The following is a 19,544-nucleotide window of genomic DNA, read 5'->3' as shown; positions in this document are numbered from 1 at the left end:
ATGCTCTTCACAATGTAACTGCGTGAATTTTCACTAGACAAGCCTAGCGGCTGCACTGTAAAAAGAATAGAGTGATCTGATAGAGGTGTATAAGGCTTTGAATGGTTTGAGCATGCTCAATGCCAATGGGATTCTTCATCTTGCTCAGAATAATCACCTCAGAGGGCATAAATTCAAATTGAGGAAGGACGGATGTCGGATAGATGTGCGGAAATTTGCCTTTGGCCAGCGGGTGGTTGGTTGGTGGAACCGACTTCCATCACTTGTTGTTGAAGTTGATAGCCTAAACAAATTTAAGGCTCAACTGGACAGGTATTTCGAGCGAACGGAGGGGTGAAATGGGAGTGGTGTGTGTTTTTTTTTTTTTTTTTTTTTTTTTTTTTGGCTGATGCTGAATAAGCTTGCTTTCTTGCATCATATGTCTCTACTAATGCTAATAGTCACATGGTTCAACGGATTTGTAATATGCATATGCAGTGGGGCGCACAATAATAATAACTTTTAGATTTTGGCTAATCTATTTTTTATATATACAGTAAACCCCCGCTATTCGCGTATTCGCGGTCGCTGATTTAATATAAAATGGAACCTAAAAAAATGCGAATTTTAAAGCGCCGTGAACATTTTCCGCCATAAAAAAAAAAAAAAAATGGGCGTGGCTAAAATTATCTTTCTCTGTCAAAACAGCGCCCAGTGGGTGTGGGGGAGAGGGGTGACAAAATCGCAAGCGTGGATGTTTCTAGCTAATCCTTATCCACTAACGCCAAGTTAATATGGAAGAAAGTCTGGCAGATTCCCGGCAAATTTCCAACCGCCCCTTCACTAATTCTTTCATGGAATGGGCAAAACCTTTTGCCCGAGTTTCAGCAACATCAACTTATTCTCTGGATTTTCAGAAAATAGAGACCAAGGCTGAACAGCGAGCCATCAACTTTCGAACCTCAGTTTTCCTTCCGTATAACCAACCTCTTCAATATTCTGAACTTCTACATGCCATTAAAACAACACGCAACAATACCACTGGGCCAGGTGGAATATCTTATATCAATTTACAAAACCTAGGAGACAAAAATTTACAAATACTGCTGGTCAATTATAACCGAATATTTATGGAAAACATTTATTCCAGCTCTTGGCATCATGTCACAGTTCTTGCCTTTTTAAACCTGGAAAAGACCCCTACCAGTCCATACAGTTACCGACCAATTTCCCTCTCCAGTTGCCTCAGTAAATTACTTGAAAAAATTATCCATAATCGACTTGTTTGGATCATCGGAATACAACACCTAATGAGTAATAATCAGCATGGCTTTCGTAAGGACAGGTCCTCCTTAGATCTCATGATCAAGGCCAAGTCTACAATTCACAAAGCCTTTGTAAAAAAATGAATGTCTTGTTATGATTTCCACAGACATAGAGAAAGCATTTTACACTACTTGGCGTCATGGCATTCTCAGTGACCTCCATGCTCTTGCTGTATGAGGCATCCTGCCTATATTCATCAGGAACTTTCTCCAGAATTGTTCGTTCCACAGCTCGCTTTCTATGACATTTTTACAGGAAGAAGGAATGCCACAAGGTTCTGTACGGAGTGCAACCCTTTTTGCCCTTAAAATTGATTCCATCACAAAAGAACTTCCAAATACATTTGTCCTATCTTTATGTGGATGATCGCTCCATTTCTTGCCACTCTCAGAATATGAGATCCATTGAATGACAATTGCAGATATCCTTGAATAAAGTCCAAAGGTGGACAGGACTCATTGGCTATTGTCTATCACAGCAGATAACTGTTGTAATCCACTTTTGTATCAGCGAAAAATGCATACAGATCCTGAACTTCAGGTGTCAAACTTTACCATTCCAGTGACTAACAATATCAGATTCTTGGGATTAATCTTTGACAGAAAATTAAATTTCTTTAAACACATTAAATCTGTGCATATTTCCTGCCTCAAAAAGCTGAGCATATTTAGAGTTTTATCTACTCTGTCTTGGGAAGCAGACTGTGCATCTTTGCTGCTTTTATATAGAGCATTGATCAGATCCCAATTGGATTGTGGTGCTCCACTGTATGATTCTACTCGAAAGAGTACACTACTTATGCTGGCTGGATCCTATACAGCATAGTGCATTGCAGATTGCACTTGCTGCTTTCAGAACATCTCCTACCCATAGTTTATATATTGAAGCTCATGAGCCCCCTTTACCTCTGCAGGAAAACATTACTACTTAAGTACGCAGCTAAAATACAAAGTTGCTGTCCACACCCTATTGAGCCATACCTGTTTAATCTTCCTCTGTAAATCTCTATAGAATCAAACACAGTAAAATAAGACCAGCAGGCTTACGCCTTATTGAATTAACACAGAATTGGAATGTTCCTAATGTCAACAGGTTACAAGTAATGAAATGCTCTCATCCACCTTGGACACCTCAATTAACTTGATACTTAACTTCACAAGTGGGGAAAGAATCACCTACTATCACTCAACGTGAAACATCTCCATGCAAGCTTATATTCAGAAATATGCTAATTTTTTGCCAATATATACTGATGGCTCAAATCACATTCAGCTGTTGGAGCAGCAGCAGTATTTCCTTCTACAATCAATTTCTTCTGCCCTTCCACTTGAGTGTAGCAGCTTCTCTGCAGAACTTCATGCAATAAAATTAGCTTTAGTAAACCCGAATCTCTACCCATCTTTAAAATACATAGTATACACTGATTCTCTGAGCTCAATTACATCAGTACAAAACTTTTCTTACACGGTTCATCCTATGTTAAACTAAATCAGAAGCCTCTTATTGAAAATTGAGGAACATCGTCAAACCAGTGACTTTTGCTGGATCCCAGTGCATTTGGGGATAAAGGGGAATTAGCTTTCTGACAAAACTGCCAAAAATCTGTCAACTTATGATTTAACCTTCGCTCCTATTCCAATCTTTGACTATAATCATATCATACAAACAGCATGTCTTGAACAGTGGAATGAGCTATGGAACACCCAAACCAATAATAAACTTTATCAGTTGAAACAGGATCCACAGCTTTGGCGCTCTAGCACCAAATTAGCACGAAGAGAAGAAGTAGTGCTTGCATAAGAACGGATAGGACATACACACCTGACATCTTCATCAACTTACAGGAGAGGATCCTCCCCAATGTCCACACTGTTCAGCACATTTAACAATCAAACGCATTCTCATTGACTGCCCTCACTATCATCAGGACAGAACGTCTGTCCTCCTTTCCCTAACAAATCTTCGAGAACCAAGAAATAATATTAAAACATATTGGTAACGATTCAAATCTCAATGAATTTTTCTCTTTTTTTGAAAAAAAAAAATGGAATCTATCATAAATTCTAAAAGATCTCTAATCAAAAATGTTGCATTCTGACCTAACTCGCAGCATTTTTTCAGCATGGTTCTATATTTATCCAACAAATGGTCATGTCATTAGTCTGTACATGAGGATTAATGCTCTCTTAATACCCCCCCCCCTTAAAATCTGACAATCTGTTGGCAGCATCATCAGTTGTTGCTCCTGGCAAACACCCTGGTTCTGGTGTACTTATCTTTATTACAAAAAGTATCTATGTCCCTGACAATATGAGCCTCCTAATAACACTACCAGTGTGATTTGTAGGCGCCTCCGTAGCCAGGTGGGAAGGAGCAGCAGTGCGTAGCACACGCTTCTTGATTACACCGGGGTTCGAGCCCGTCACCACCAAATACGGAGGATGCGGAAAGGTCATTCAGGGAATGACCACCGCATATCCCGGAGCAATATGGCCTTAGTTGCTAATGCTCCTAAAAACCAAATAACAAATAACAATAACCAGAGTGATTTGCACTTGACCATTCTTATCTGGGAATGAAATTGAGGGTGCATTACTTGAGGGTCATGAGATACTTGAGTCCCTGATGAGCACCCAGTTACATTTGTTTCTAGGGCAAGCACTCATTTCTTCAGTGACTCAAATTCTTCTCTTAATGCACCAAGTTCTAATTTGAGATCGGCGCACTCCTTACAAATAAAAAAAAAAAAAAAAATTTAATTGAACAAGGTTTGTCCACTAGATCAACCGTAGAATACGGTTGATCTAGTGGACATAGGCTATACAAATGACAACCTCGTGATCCACAGGCTCTACAAATGTCAAACTCGTGATTCACACTGGAATGCCTGCAGGCATTTGCGTTTGGGCCACAATATCCTTGGACTTCATATTGCAAGTGGATTTTGTAGCAACCATTATTAAGGTAAAATTTGAACTGTAGCAAGATTACAATTAAATTTACAATATATTAGAGAATTTAAATTATCAAAATATTAAAAACTACTGGCAAAACTTTAACCACTAAAAAAGTTAAATTAAGGTACCAAACAAAAGTTAAGGAGTTTCCGCCAAAATTTCGATAACAAGGGCTGTCTGAATATTAAGCTGTAGCTTTTTGAATATTTAACTCAATATAAAAATAAACTAACATACATGAATATATGGATTAAGACTTGTATTAACTAGTGTATTATATTAAATAAATAAAAAAAAAAAAAAAAGTAACCTGCTATGAAGTTCCGAAATGCACAGCCACCGTATGCAATCAAGTGCAGTAATGTGCTGTCGATGAGAAACTTGTCCAGAGCTCACTGGCTGCCAAGTATGAAACATGTGGAAGAAGTGTCATTAACGTGTATTGCTCAATAATTTTATTTTAACAAATCAAATATATCAGTATATGCAGTGAAAGGAAATCGGTGAAAATTTGGTGACATGCTTTGGGACATGATGCGAAATCCACTTTGGAACCCACTGGTTTAGTCCTTTATGAAACCAGAAATTTGAAATTTAATTGTACAGATGTTATTGTAGTTCTGTGGTGATTGTGTGTTTCTAAACTGCTGAAATTCCAAATTGCTTCCTTAAAGTGGGAACTTTTGCTCACACTCTGAGGAAGCAGTTTAGAATTATACTTGTGGAAGATTAATCTAGGTTATCAGTTTCTTCTTTCTTACTTTTTGGAAAAATAAGTACTGATAAGTACCAAAAAATATGATGCATGCTTAGAGTTGTCATTCATTTCCTGTGCAGTATTTCTTAAAACATCAGTAATGACTCATCAGATGTAAAATTTTATTTTAGTTGTTTTTTTTTTATGTTATTGTTATTATTTATTATTATTATTTTTTAATTCAGAATTTTATTTTATTGCTGTTTTAATCATTGGAAAAAGTATTTCCTTCCAGGGAGACTACTTTGCATGCATTGCGTTGTGTTGTTGTGCCTGCAGGAGATAAGATATCAGAAGCCGTTCGACGAAGTATTACATTAACAATATCGGGACTATTGGTGCAATCTGATGACACATGTAGAGTAGTAGCAGCGGGATGCTTAGGAGCCTTATGTCGCTGGATGTCTTCTGAAGAATTAGCAAGCACTGTCAGGGAGCATCTTTTAGGTTTGTTTGCTGTACCTTATAAAATGTTGTTTTTCAGCATAAATGTTGCCTTTTCAGATTGTTTTTGATGTTTAATAAAACAACAATTTTGAAATTTATAGATTCAGCTACTCCTGAGGCCTAAAATCTCAAGTGATAATAGCAGCTTTATAAATGGTGACAGCCTTCTATTTATATTTAAGTTAGTAAAGGCTTGTGGAAGCTCAAAAACTTAGTAATAATAGCATAAAGCTCACCTCACCTAATAAATAAATATTTGCACTTATGTCACTAGTCCATAATTGAATTATACAAGTACTTTGCCGCGTGAAGAAACCAGGCAAGCTAAACAGAGCAGTTGTGAAATTAGTGATAGTGAAATTACAGAAGATTGTCAATCCTAAAAGCAAATAAGCCCATGTGGTTAATGGCATATACCCAGTAATTTTGAGGGAAGTGTGTGTGTGTGTGTGTGCATGCACACTGAATCCTTAAGATTAATTTGATTTGGCCTAATGACTGATGGGTACAATGAACAATTATACAGAGAAATAGTGGGCCAGTAAATGTGTCTTTCTTCTAATTGGGCATTTTAACTTCCCAAATATTGACTGGAACTTGTGGCTGGGTCACTCACACACTAGCAAGGATTTTGGGGATTTATTGGATGATTGTTTTCTACAGCAGCTTGTTAGAGAGGCAACCAGAGGGAGTAACACTCTTGATCTGATTATCAGCTGTGATTATTCATGCATTAAGAATCTCCAGATAATGGAACCATTAGGTGGCAGTGATCACAGTGTACTGATGTTGGATTTACTTAAAGATGTAACTACCATCAGGGATAAAGGGAAGGGTTTTTGCTTTGATAAAGGTGATTACAGTGGGACCAACTGACAATGTTACCAACAGCAAATTCTAAATGGGAAGCATTCAAGGAAGTAATCTTGGAACCTACTAGGCTTTTTGTTCCCACTAAGAAATACTGTTCTCAGTTTTGGCCCAAATGGATGTCAGATGAATTAATGACTCGTGGCAGAGAAAAAAAAATGCATGGGATGCATATAAATTATCAGGCAACACAGAAGCCTATGGTAGATATAAACATTACAAATGTACTAATCTGCAATCAGTCACAGAGGAGGTTAGGCAAGCGAAGACAGATTATGAGAAATCTTTGGCAAAGAAAAACAGCAAACAATTCTTTACTTATATAAACTCTAAAAGGAAGGGGGTAAATCAGATTGGTCCACTTGATATCAATGGTTTAACTGTAGATGATCATTCTGAGATAGCTTCCAAACTAAATGAGTATTTTGCATCTACATTCACACATGAGGAGTTATTCAAGGAGGGGAGGGCCAGATGTTTGTCAAACTTTAACAGGGAGTTAAATGATTTTGTAATAACTGAGAGAAAAGTGGAGGAGAAATCATTGAAGTTAAACATAAGAAAAGCACGTGGGGTGGATGGGATCTATCCAGTTATATTAAAGGAAATGGCAAAGGAAGTAAGCAAACCCTTAGCCATAATCACGAGAGCATCCTCGGACATTGGGGAAGTCCCCACAGACTGGAGATGTGCAAATATATCTCCAAATCACGAATGGAGCATCAAAGGGTGAGAGGAGTAAATACAAACCTGTTAGTTTGACCTGTTCCTGGTAAAATAATGGAGTTACTGGTTAAAGAAGCATTCCAGGATCATCTAGACAAGACTGCAGTAATGATTTAGACAGCATGGGTTTGTTAAGGAAAAGTCTTGCCTGACCAATTTGATTGAATGCAAAAAAATCATTTTGACTCAATGCAAAAAAATCATTATGATATCATATACTTGGATTTTAGGAAAGCTTTTTATACTGTTGGACATGGAACTACTATACAAATTGGAGCAGTATGGCATTAAGGGCAAGTTGCCTACAATGGATAAAACGGTGGTTCAGTGGGAGAAGACAGAGTGGTAATCAAAGGGGCAATGCTCTTCATTGACTAATGTTATTAGTGGTGTCCCCCGTGGTTCGGTGTTGGGCCCATTGTTGTTTTGTATATTTATCAATGATATTGATGAAGGTATATCAAGCTTAATGTCAAAGTTTGCACATGATAATGTCAGAGTTTGGCATGGTTTTAATAGCAGTAATGACAGTATACTGCTACAGCAGGATCTGGAAAAGTTGGGCAGATGGCTGAGAAGCAACTGAAGCTTAGCATTGACAAATGCAAAGTACTGCATATGAGTAGCAGTAATCCCAGAGAAACATACCAACTTTGTGGTACTACACTCAGGGTAGTGGAGAATGAAAGAGACCTGGGGGTAATTGTACAGTCAGATATGAAGTTTTCTGAGCAGCGCAGACAGGCTGCCCGAGTAGGTCACGGGGTCTTGTCAGTGATATACAGGAATTTTGCAAGGGGATAAGGATGTGATTATCCCCTTGTATAAGGCAGTGGTCAGGCCACACTTTGAGTACTGTATACGGGTCTGGTGGCCTTGTTTTAGGAAGGATGTAGAGCTGCTAGAACAAGTAGAGAAGGGCAACAAAATTAGTGAATGGAATAAAGGGTTGCTTTTACGAAGAAAGGTTTAAGTTTTGCAAATTACAATGTCTGAATATATTAGGCACTTCCGAGGCGATCTGATTGAAGTGTATAAGGCCTTGAATGGATTGAGCAGGCAATGCTGATAGGATTCTTCCTCTTGGTCAGGTTACAAACCTGAGGGGCCATACAAAGGGTACTAGGAAAGTTTTGCAATATGACGCAACAATGAATCACAGGAAGCTGCTTGTTGCTGCATGTTGAGACATGTTCATACGTGCATAGTAGCCGCCGTGCCAAGTCGATGGGCTCAGTTATTCATTAGTAGTGAGAGTGTAAAGTGCTTGCGATGGCATCGTGGTCACGAAATGAGATAAGGACAGTTTTGCGGTATAATTTCGTGCGTGGTTTAATCATAGACCAGTGCTTAGAAGAAATGACTCTTGCACTAGATGATGATTGTCCACATCGTACAACGATATTCAGGTGGTATAGAGAATTCCAAAGGGGAAATTTCACTCTGGAGGATTCTGAGAGGCCGGGAAGGCTACGAACGTCAGTTACGGAGGAAAACGTTACTGCTGTGAGGAAAATGCTTGACGAAAACAGGCGAGTGACCTACCAACAGATAGAGGATACTTTGGGCCTAAATGCACCAGCAATTCGTTCGATTCTGCAAGATCATTTGCACGTGAAGAAACTTTGTTCTCTCTGGGTGCCGCATCAACTGATTGAAGAGCAGATGACACGACGTGTGACTTGGTGCCGGGAGATGTTAAAAAAGTTTGATAAGGGACAATCTCGGTATGTGAACAACATCGTGACAGGTGACAAGACTTGGCTGTACTATTACGATCTGCTGACCAAGGCTCAAAACAAAGTTTGGGTCTTTGATGATGACGAAACACCCGTAATTGTCAGAAAATCCCGATCTGTAAAGAAGAAAATGATAGCTGTATTTTTCAAATCGAGTGGAATTGTGGAACGTGTCGTTTTGGACACGCAGAAGACAGTCACAGCTAAGTGGTATACTGAACAATGCCTGCCTAAAGTCATTGGATCTATGAAGAACCTGCGGCCAAAGTCAAGAATGGACACCTGGTACCTCCATCACGATACTGCTCCAGCTAACCGCGCCAAAGCCTGCACCGAATATTTGACCACGACATGACTGAAACTTCTCGAGCACCCTCCCTACAGTCCAGACCTTGCTCCCTGCGACTTTGCACTGTACCCGCGTGTGAAAATGAAGCTAAAAGGGAGGCGGTTTTCCAGTGATGAGGACCTTCTACGGGCTTGGGACAACGAGTGTGCTTTACTCCCTAGTGAAACTTGGTAGAACTGGTTTAAAGATTGGTTTCGGAGGATGGAGAGGTGTATTGAATGTAGAGGAAATTACTTTGAAAAAATTAAATAAACAAAGCTGTATTGCAAAACTTTCCTAGTACCTTTTGTGTACTGAAATTGAGGAAAGACAGTTGTCGAATGGATGTGCAGAAATTTAGCCCATAGCCAAATTTAGTTAATTGCTGGAACAGATTTCCATCTGCCATTGTGGAAGTTGATAGCTTAAATAAATTCAAGGCAGAACTAGACAAAAAATTTGGAACAAACGAATGAATGGATGGGTGAAACAGGGTGGGTTTTTTTTTTTTTTTTATGGTGCTGTATAAGCTTGCTTTCTTGCATCATACACCTCTACTACTAATGCTAATTATGAGAGTGGCATTGGACTGAAGAAATATTTTTGGATTAGTTGAAGTGCTGATATTATCATTCCATAAAGGCAATTCTGAGAAAAAATATATGTGGTCATTTGTGGTGAATCATAAGGGCCTCAGAGTGATTGGTAGCAAATTTTATGAGGTTGTCTTCTGTTTCCTACACTTAGTCACTTGAGGGACAAAGTTAGCTGATAGCTGCGGGAGGGACTGGAAATATTAGATTGAAGGGGGTTGAGGAAGTGTTGAGGAAGCAGACGAATCCTCCAGCCACAGAGAGCTCAGATCTCCATCTTGAGGATTCCAATGGATAATGTAAAGAGTACAATCTTTATTATAATTGTTAATCTTTATTAAATAAACAATGTCGAAATTATTCCCTAAATCGAGCTCGTGAGTGACCCTTTCAAAGTAGTGAACCAGATTTGTTAAACATGATTTTCCCTTTACAAAACCATGCTGAGTATCCTTGAAAATTTCAGTTCTATCCAAATGATCCCGAATTCTACCCTTGATCATTGCGTACACGATTTTCCCTACCACTGAAGTCATATACTGACAGGTCGATAATTTCCCACTTCACTCTTAGAACCACCCTTATGTATGGGAGATACATTGATACTTTTCCAATCCAACACAGAGTCTAGTGATGCTCGGATAATTAGCCTCAATGGTTCAATGCACTCACTTGCCGCCTCCCTTAAGATTATAGCGTATATTCCATCAACTCCAGGAGCTTTACTGGCCTGTAGGCTCGAAAGGTTTTTCATTAAATAATCTTGCGAAATTTCAGTATCATTAATTACATGTTTTTCAACTTCGCTCCCACAATTTCAGATTCTCACAAAAGGTTTTTCTTTTGTGAATATCGATGCAAAATAACTGTTGAGTTCATCTGCAACGGCAGCTGGTGTATTTAATACTATCCCCTTTCCCTTACATGTGCCTCCGTAGCCAGGTGGGAAGAAGCAGCAGTGCGTAACATACGCTTCTTGATCAGATCGGGGTTCGATCCCATCACCACCAAATACAGAGGATGCAGAAAGGTCTGGCAATGAACACCGCATATTCCCGGAGCAATATGGCCTTAGTTGCTAATGCTCCTAAAAACTAAATAACAAACAAACAAACAAACAAACTTTCCCTTACATAAAGGGTCCGATCTGGTTTGTCCTGCTCTTTTGGGCATTTATATATGTGAAGAATTCCTTATCCCCCCCCCCCCCTTTGCTCTGCTTGCTAGTCATTTCTCTTAAACTGCCTTTGCCTGTCAAACCTTTTCTGTGGCTCTATTACAGATCATCTTGTAGCTGTTATAGGCTTCAGTACTTTTTATTGCTCTGTAACCTTTCCATGCCACCTTTTTCTGCCAAGTAATGTGGCAACTTCACTATTCATCCAACTTAGAACCCTCCTCATGGAGTATTTTTTTAATGGTAAATACACATTCAAGGCATCTGTGATTAATGTTTTAAAAGCATACCACAGTTCAAATGTATTCATTCTCTGTGCGATATCTACCCAGTTAATAGAGGCCATGTAGTACCTTAAGGCATCGTAATTTCCTTTTCTGAAATTAAAACCCATTCCTTTGCCTTTTACTGCTGCTACCTCTCTCATCATCATCCACCGTAGAACTCCGTATCACTTCCTGCTACTGGTTCCTCTACTGTCAGCCTTGTTATCTCATCTGATTCATGGGTGATGATGAGGTCTAGGATATTATTTTCTCTAGTACTTTCCCTGATATGTTGATACAAATAACAGTCATCTAGTTGATTTAAAAATTTTGTTCTCCATGTCGAGTTTCCTTCCCATTTACTCCAATCAATTAGAGGCAAATTGAAATCACCCATAATAAGAAATTGACGCTTACTTGCCCATTCCACATGATTTGCACGGAGTAACAAATTTATGAAGCTTCAAAAAAAAAAAAAAAAAAGAATGAAGAGAAGATTCTGAAAATTTATTTGTTTTTTATATGATTGAAGATTTCAGTAAAGGGCAAACACGTTTCACCATTATAACGTAAAAATCCACACAATTCGAGTTACTGGTATTTTCACAAATGCAGTAACATCGAGTTTACTACCTGTTTATAATTGCTTGCAGTAACAGAAAAGCCCAATAAACCAGAAAGTGCAAATTGTTTTTATTGTTTTGTGGTAGTGATGTCCAGAAACGTGCTTTAGAAACATATCACAAAGCTGTTCAAAATTGGTTTTTATAACATATGATAATGAAGAAAGTGTTGTGCGTTTAATGATTTGAATTGGTAACTAATACAATTTACACTATAAAAACGACCTTTTAGGATGTTATATAGTGAAAATTTGAACTTCCGGGGTCATGGAATGAATTACCAAAAAACAATGTTATTGGGTTCGTGTTACGATATTTTCGCGATACGATGGTAATGGATTAATATCATAAAGTAGGGTACACTGTATTGTATAGCTACACGCATGGTTTGAAATGCGGTATTTATGAATGTTTAACGTTAATTTTTTGCAAATATTTTCGATTTTGTTGATACATCAAAAATAAAAAGAGAACTCGTAAAGCGAGAACTGCCTGTATTTGTAGAAGAATGAGAAATTTACCTCATTATGATATGTGGAACCAAGATGAATATAAAATTTAATGCAAAATAATTACAGTAATAAAATCAATTAAAAGGCGCCTGGCCAGGTGGGCAGGAGCAGTAGTGCATAGCACACACTTCTTGATTAGACCGGGGTTCGAGCCCATACCCATTAAATACGGAGGATGCGGCAGGTCAGGGAATGACCACCGCATATCCCCAGCCCGGATAAAGGGTGAGAGTTGCCGTCAGGAAGGGCATCCGGCCGTAAAAATTGCATGCCAAAACAATAAAAACGCTGACCCCATATAATAATGGGAAAAAGGTGAGGACAAAAAAAATAATAATAATAATAATAAAATCAATTAAAAACAATTGAAAAAAATTAAAATTTTAGCATAAATTTTGTATAAAGGGATTTTCCTTCCTGAAGCTGATGGGGCTTTTCAACCATGTCTTGATCACAGGAATAGGAATAACGTGGAGTATACAGTTGTGTGAGCCGGAATCTTAAATAGTGAGATTATTTTTCTTCATGGATGCACTTAAAAGACCACAAATCAGAGCTTAGATATGTTAATAGAATTTCTCATGTGATTTAATTTCGATAGTTTCTGCAATTAATAGTCTAATATAATTACGTTGGGCATGTAATTATATTTATATTCAGCAATTTTTTTCAGCAAGGCCAAAATACTTTTGGCTTTGCTGAAAAAAAAAAGTATGGTTTTCTTAACAGCACGAAGGCGAATTCTGATGCTGCTGAATGAGAGGCATGGACTGGGAACGTGCGCTGCTTTACTCTCAAATCCAGTGTGCATCGAGTCGAGCCCTGGTAAGACGAGTCACAATCACTGCAAGAAATGTATACCAGGTCGTTTATTTGCATTGCAAAAGAGAAAAGGACGGAGCGATTGTTCAGTATAGCGTTTGATTTACGTATTGGTCTGGCTACAATTTTAAATTTGATATCTTTAAAAAATCTGTTAAGCTGTTTGTGCCATTGTTGGTGTAGTTTTTTGTAACCTAATTTAGTTTATTGTAGCAAGGGGCCCCTGTTTAAGAATCTGCTGGTTAATATCTGTATTTCTGAGTCTAAAGCAGGTTCTGTTGTTGAATATTTATAGGCATTGAGAAATTGATTAAAAAATAATAGCCCCTTTGTAGGTGAATAGGTGATAGCTGCTTTAATTCAGCAGCCTATTGGTGTTTTTCGGTTTGCGATAGGTGTTAAATTGGACTTTTATATAGTATTATAAAACCCTTCAGACAGGTTAAATTGGACTTTAACCTGTCTGAAGGGTTTTATAATACTATATAAATGTGTGGTTAAAAACGAAAATTCCGAGTTCCTGTAAGAAATGATGGGACAAATAGGAAATCTGGTTTAATGCAGTTTTACCTGACCTAAAAGTGCTTGGATGTTGCGTGTTCTGGCCTTCAATTTCTTTAACTGAGGCATAGTAATGTAGTCATTTTTTCAATACGTGATTAACATTTTATTGTACTGATTGAACAAATTGGTAAATAGTACCAGGTCTACTTCAAGATAAGTGGGGGTATCTGATATAACTGAATACAACTTATTAATATAATCAGTTTTATCAAGTATTATACAGGTAGACCATCGCTAATCCGGTTCCACCGCTAAATCAGACAAATTTCCGTGAACGTAATTTCAAATTTCCTGGGTTGGCGCACTGACCTGCTATTAATGTTTTGGTGGCATTGGTTGCAGCATCAGCTGTTGGCACGAACTCGTAAACACTGGCAAGCCATTCCCACTTGTTTTTCTGCATTTATTATTATAACCTGCTCACATTTAGACCCAGCCATGGTTCCGATGTGTAAAGAAAATGCCTCTCGTTAGATTTTTTTTTTTTTTTACAACACACTTGTACAAACTTGCAGAAAAACACAACACAATATGATGAATAATACGGCGCGCTAATGAACTTGTTTTCACAAAATCTCTAACAATACTGACAAACTTATTGTGACGTTTCAGAGTTATATTTTATCGCAATTTGTTTTATTGCAGTACTTGCAATAAACTAATCACAAACGACCTTCATATGTATGCCATAATAGCATCACACGTATATGGCCACACTGCTTCTAAAGAAATAAAGTAACCTACTGGGCCACGTCGGCCACATATATGCGACAAAACAAAAGACTTTTTTTTTTTTTTTTTTTTTTTTGATATTTTAAGCGAAAAAACGGCAACACTGACATTACAATATTTATTTTAGAATTACTAATCAAATTATTTGCTAAATATTTTTTGAAGCTATTCATATTCAAGATATCGACTCCATCAAATGAAATGATTTCGTTAAATATGCCAAAATTGCAATCTGTAAAAGAGCGTTATAGTCAGATATGGGTTATAATATAAGAACAGCGTTATAGCGAATCAGCGTAAAGCGAACCGCGTTATAACGAATGTCTTCTGTATTCTAAAAACAGAAAAATAAGCATCCACGCTACCTGTCCGAATAAAGTGAGCTCTTAAGAAACTCAATTGTGTTATGGTTTAAACTGGATCTAATTTTGGTACATATTTAATTAGCGGCCGAAAATGTCCTTTTGAATTCTGTCCTGTTGGTGCTTTGTACTGAGATAGTTGTAGATGAGTTGCAGTTTAAACCCTCCCCCCCTTATTCCCTCATCTTCAAAAAATCTTATTTCCTTTTATCAAAGATAAAAAATATTTCCTTTTTGACTTTTTATGGCACTATATCTGTATTAACGAAAGAAGGGAAGTGACGGTTAAGCTTGGTGAGGAAACCAAATCTAAGTTGTATTGTTTTTTTGTTTCCCCCCCCCATTCATTTAAATCTTTTGTTAATACTAATGCTGCTTCTGATTGGTCTCCCATCCAGTAGGATGCAATCTCTGATGAAAAACGAAACAGTAATAACAAATACAAAACAGTAGTTAGAAAGAAGTAATACAGTGGATCCCCACTTTGCCATATTAATCCGTTCCAGAGACACCATCATATCGTGAAAATATCATAATATGAATCCAATAACACATTGTTTTTTGTAATTCATTCCAAGACCTCGGAAGTTGAAATTTTGCTATATAACTAAGCTATTTATCTCTCTAAAAGGTGATTTTTATAATGGAAATTGTACATATTGATTACATCACTTTAACTAAAGGGTGCGAAAACACTTGGCCAACATGTTTACAAGGGCCGCATGTTGGCTGAGAGGAAGGACCACGTGCTCCTGTCAGATATGGCGCCTCCGTAGCCAGGTGGGCAGGAGTGGCAGTGCATAGCACACGCTTCTTGATTAGGCTGGGGTTCGAGCCCGTGACCACCAAATACGGAAAATGCAGAAAGGTCAGGGAATGACCATCGCATATCCCCAGAGCAATATGGCCTTAGTTGCTAATGCTCCTAAAAACCAAATAACAACCAAACTAACAAACCAAACCAGTCGGAGACAATCATAAGCCAAAGCCTACTCATAACATGAAATGAGTAGGCTCTTCCATGGTTACTGACTAGTAAAATCAGCCTATTTATAGAATAAAATTTCAGAAAACCAATTCAAATCATTAAAATGCACTACACTTTCATTGTTAGCATATATTTGGTTATAAGAATCAATTTTGAATGCCTTTGTGATGTTTCTAGTGGTCACTACCATAAAACAGTAAAAACAATTTGCAGTTCCTGATTTATTGGGCTTTTCTGTTAATGCAACCTAATTGTAATGCAAACCTAATTTGAGTTGAATTTGAAAGTGTCTGCAATTCTGCCCAGACACGATAGGAGGGAGTATATGATGAGAGCCTTGTCGATCAATTTGGCCCTGTAGAGACTGTGCAAGGCTCAAGGGGTACAATTTTTTTCAGCTTGGTCTGTACTTGTTAACAGGAGAGACTGCTTCTACAGGGATGGGAAACACTTAAATAGAAAGGGTGCGAGAATATTTGCTGATGCTATAAAGACAGTGTTAGGTGGGTCGGAAAACTGCCAGCTTGGGGGGGGGGGATACAAGGACCAATAGATTAACAGTAGCCACTGGCAGAGGTGAAAGTGATTCTTGCACTGCTTCTTTTGGAATGAGCAGCAGCCTGGAAAATAAGATGCAGGATATTTCAGAGACTGCTGGGAGTCATTGCGGTACAAGTAAGCACATGGGTTGTGTTAGGGTAGCTAAGAATAGGAACAGGTGCATGTATACTTGCATGTAAACCAATGCTAGGAGTTTGGTTGATGAATTTGAGGTATTGCTCAAAACATCAAAGGCAGATATTGTTGAGATATCAGAGACGTGATGTCACACATATATAAGGAATGCAGAACTGGAATTTGGGGAGTACAGTGTCTACAGAGAGGATAGACAGGATAGGAAGGGAGGAGGGGTTATGCTATTAGTTAAGAAACACATAAAATCTAAGGAAGTGAAGCCATTCGACATTGCTGGACAGTGCAGTGTCGAGTCATCTTGGTGTGACATAAGCATTGGGAGATTGAAATTGACAGTAGGAGTGTGTTATAAGCCTAATGACTCTGATGAGTATAATAGGAAACTGTACAGGGAAATAGAGTGGGCCAGTAAATCAGAGAGTCTTATAATGGGGGATTTTAATTTCCCAGATATTGACTGGAATTTGTGGGTTGGTCACTCGCACACTAGAAAGGCTTTTGTGGATTTCTTGGATGATTGTTTTCTACATCAGAATGTTCGGGAGGCAAATAGAGGAAGTCGCCTCCCGAAGGGAAGGGTTTTTGCTTTCGTAAAGGCAACTACGATGGTCTGAGACAGTATTTAAATTCTGTACAGTGGGACGGACCAACTGATGATGTTACCAACAGCAAATTCAAAATGGCAAGCATTCAAAGAACTTATTTTGGAAGCTACTGGGCTTTACATACCAACTAAGAAATATTGTTCAGGGTTTAGGCCTAAATGGAGTCAGATGAACTAATGAGACATATGGCAGAGAAGAAAAATGCATGAGATACATATAAATTCATGGGTGACATGGAAGCCTATGGTCTAAAAACCAAGTAACAAAGGAGATTAGGCAGGCAAATGCAGATTATGAGAAATCCTTGGCAAAGGATGCAAAGAAAAACAGAAAAGAGTTCTTTACCTATGTAAACTCTAGAAGGAAAGAATGAATCAGATTGGTCCACTGGATATTGATGGTTCAACGGTTGAGGATCCTGCTCAGGTGGCTAACAAACTAAATAAGTATTTTGCATCTACATTCACACATGACGAGTTATGCAGGGAGGGGAATGCCAGAGGTGAAGTAAACTCTGGCAGTGAGCTAGATGATTTTGTAATAACTGAGAGGAAAGAGGAAGAGAAATTGTTGAGGATAAACATAAAAAAGGCACCCGGGGTGGATGGGATCTATCCAGTTATATTAAAGGAGGCAGCAGAGGAAGTAAGCAAACCCTTAGCCATAATTATGAGAGCTTCTTTGGACTCAGGGAAGGTACCCGTACACTGGAGATGTGCAAATGTGACCCCAATTCACAAAGGAGGATCAAAGGCTGACATAAGTAATTATAAACCTGTGAGTTTAACTTCTGTTCCAGGAAAATTAATGGAAGCACTGGTTAAAGGAGCACTGCAGGATCATCTAGACAAGACTTCAGTTATAGCTCGGACACAGCATGGTTTTGTTAAGTGAAAGTCTTGCCTGACCAATTTGATTGGATAGTATGATGCAGTCACAAAAGAACTGGATGCAGGGAATAACTTTTATATTATATAAAGGCTTTTGATACTGTTGCACATGGAAGACTGCTTGACAAATTGGAGCAGTGTGGCATTGAAGGCAAATTGCTGCTATGGATATGGATAAAAGGATGGTTGAGGGGGAAAAGACAGTGTGGTAATCAATAGACACTGCTCATCATGAACTAATGTTATTAGTGGAGTCCCTCAGGGTTCAGTTTAGGGTCCATTATTGTTTTCTGTATTTATAAATGATATTGATATATCAAGCTTAATGTCCAAGTTTGCAGATGATACAAAGGTTGGCAGGGTTATTAAGGACACTACTGATACTATGCTGCTGCAGAGGGATCTGGAAAGGTTGAGCAAATGGGCTGAGAGGTGGCAAATGAAGTTTAACATTGACAAATGTAAAGTACTACATATGGGGAAACAGTAACCCCAGAGCAACGTATGGACTCTTTGGTGGTAAACTGACAGTGGTAGAGAATGAAAAGGACATGGGGTAATTGTGTAGGCAGATATGAAGTTCTCTGGGCAGTGCAGATGGACTGCAAGAGTAGCTCATGGTGTCTTGTCAATGATATACAGGAATTTTTCTAGCAGGGATAAGGAGGTGATTATTCCCTTGTATAAGGCAATGGTCAGGCCACACCTTGAGTACTATACAGGTCTTTAGGCCTCATTTCCAATAGGATGTTGAGCTGCTGGAACAAGTACGGAGAAGGGCAACAAGATTAGTGAATGGGACAAAGGGTTGCTCTTACGAAGAAAGGCTTAACTTTTGCAAATTACAGTGTCTGGAGACTAGGCACCAGCGAGGTGGTGTATAATGCCTTGAATGGTTTGAGCATGCTCAATGCCGATGGGATTCTTCCTCTTACACAGAATAATCACCTGAGAGGGCATAAATTCAAATTGAGGAAAGACAGATGTAGGATAGATGTGCAGAAATTTGCTTTTAGCCAATGGGTAGTTGGTTGGTGGAACAGACTTCCATCCCTTGTTGTGGAAGTTGATAGCCTAAATAAATTTAAGGCTCAGCTGGACAGGTATTTCGAACGAATGGATGGGTGAAATGGGAGTGTTTTTTTTTTTTTTTTTTTTTTTTGACTGATGCTGCATAAGCCTGCTCTCTTGCATCATATGCCTCTGCTAATGCTAATAAATGAGTAGTAAACTCAATATTATTGCAGTTGCGATAATACTGATAGCTGGAACCTGCAGCATTTTATGTTATTGTGGTGAAATGTGTTTCCTCTTTCATGGAATCTTCAATCATATAAAAAAACATAAATAAAGTTTCAGAATCTTCTCTTCATTCCTATTTTTAAATTTTCTTAAACTTGTTACTTGTATCTCACTTGCGTGTAACATGTTAGTTGCAATTTGATGCATGCTGTGTTCCTCGTTTTTGATTGCTTATCTTTTTTACTGTTTTAAATTCTACAAAAAAAAAAAAAAAAAAAAATGTCAGTGAACAGAAATATCAATTAATTTGGCATGTACATATTACAATAGTAAGCTATGTATG

General features: G+C 38.2%; 1 protein-coding gene across 2 annotated transcripts in view; it reads left to right on the top strand.

The window, feature by feature from the left end:
* Positions 1 to 19,544, top strand: part of l(3)80Fj (lethal (3) 80Fj) — a 694,407-nt gene that overhangs the window by 634,662 nt on the left and 40,201 nt on the right. Inside the window, exon 50 of one of the 2 annotated variants that reach the window (XM_090387924.1) lies at positions 5,255 to 5,466. In XM_090387924.1, coding sequence (XP_090244050.1) covers positions 5,255 to 5,466 — 212 coding nt within the window. Of the gene's footprint in view, positions 1 to 5,241; positions 5,467 to 19,544 lie in introns of those variants that run through there. The other variant, XM_090387932.1, reaches the window with a different exon arrangement.

This window comes from Mastigoproctus giganteus, chromosome 2 (assembly GCF_048544385.1).
Source record: "Mastigoproctus giganteus isolate SK-2022 chromosome 2, ASM4854438v1, whole genome shotgun sequence".
Taxonomy (NCBI): domain Eukaryota; kingdom Metazoa; phylum Arthropoda; class Arachnida; order Uropygi; family Thelyphonidae; genus Mastigoproctus; species Mastigoproctus giganteus.
Note: the sequence above shows the minus strand (reverse complement) of the source record. Positions and strands in the feature narration are given on the sequence as shown.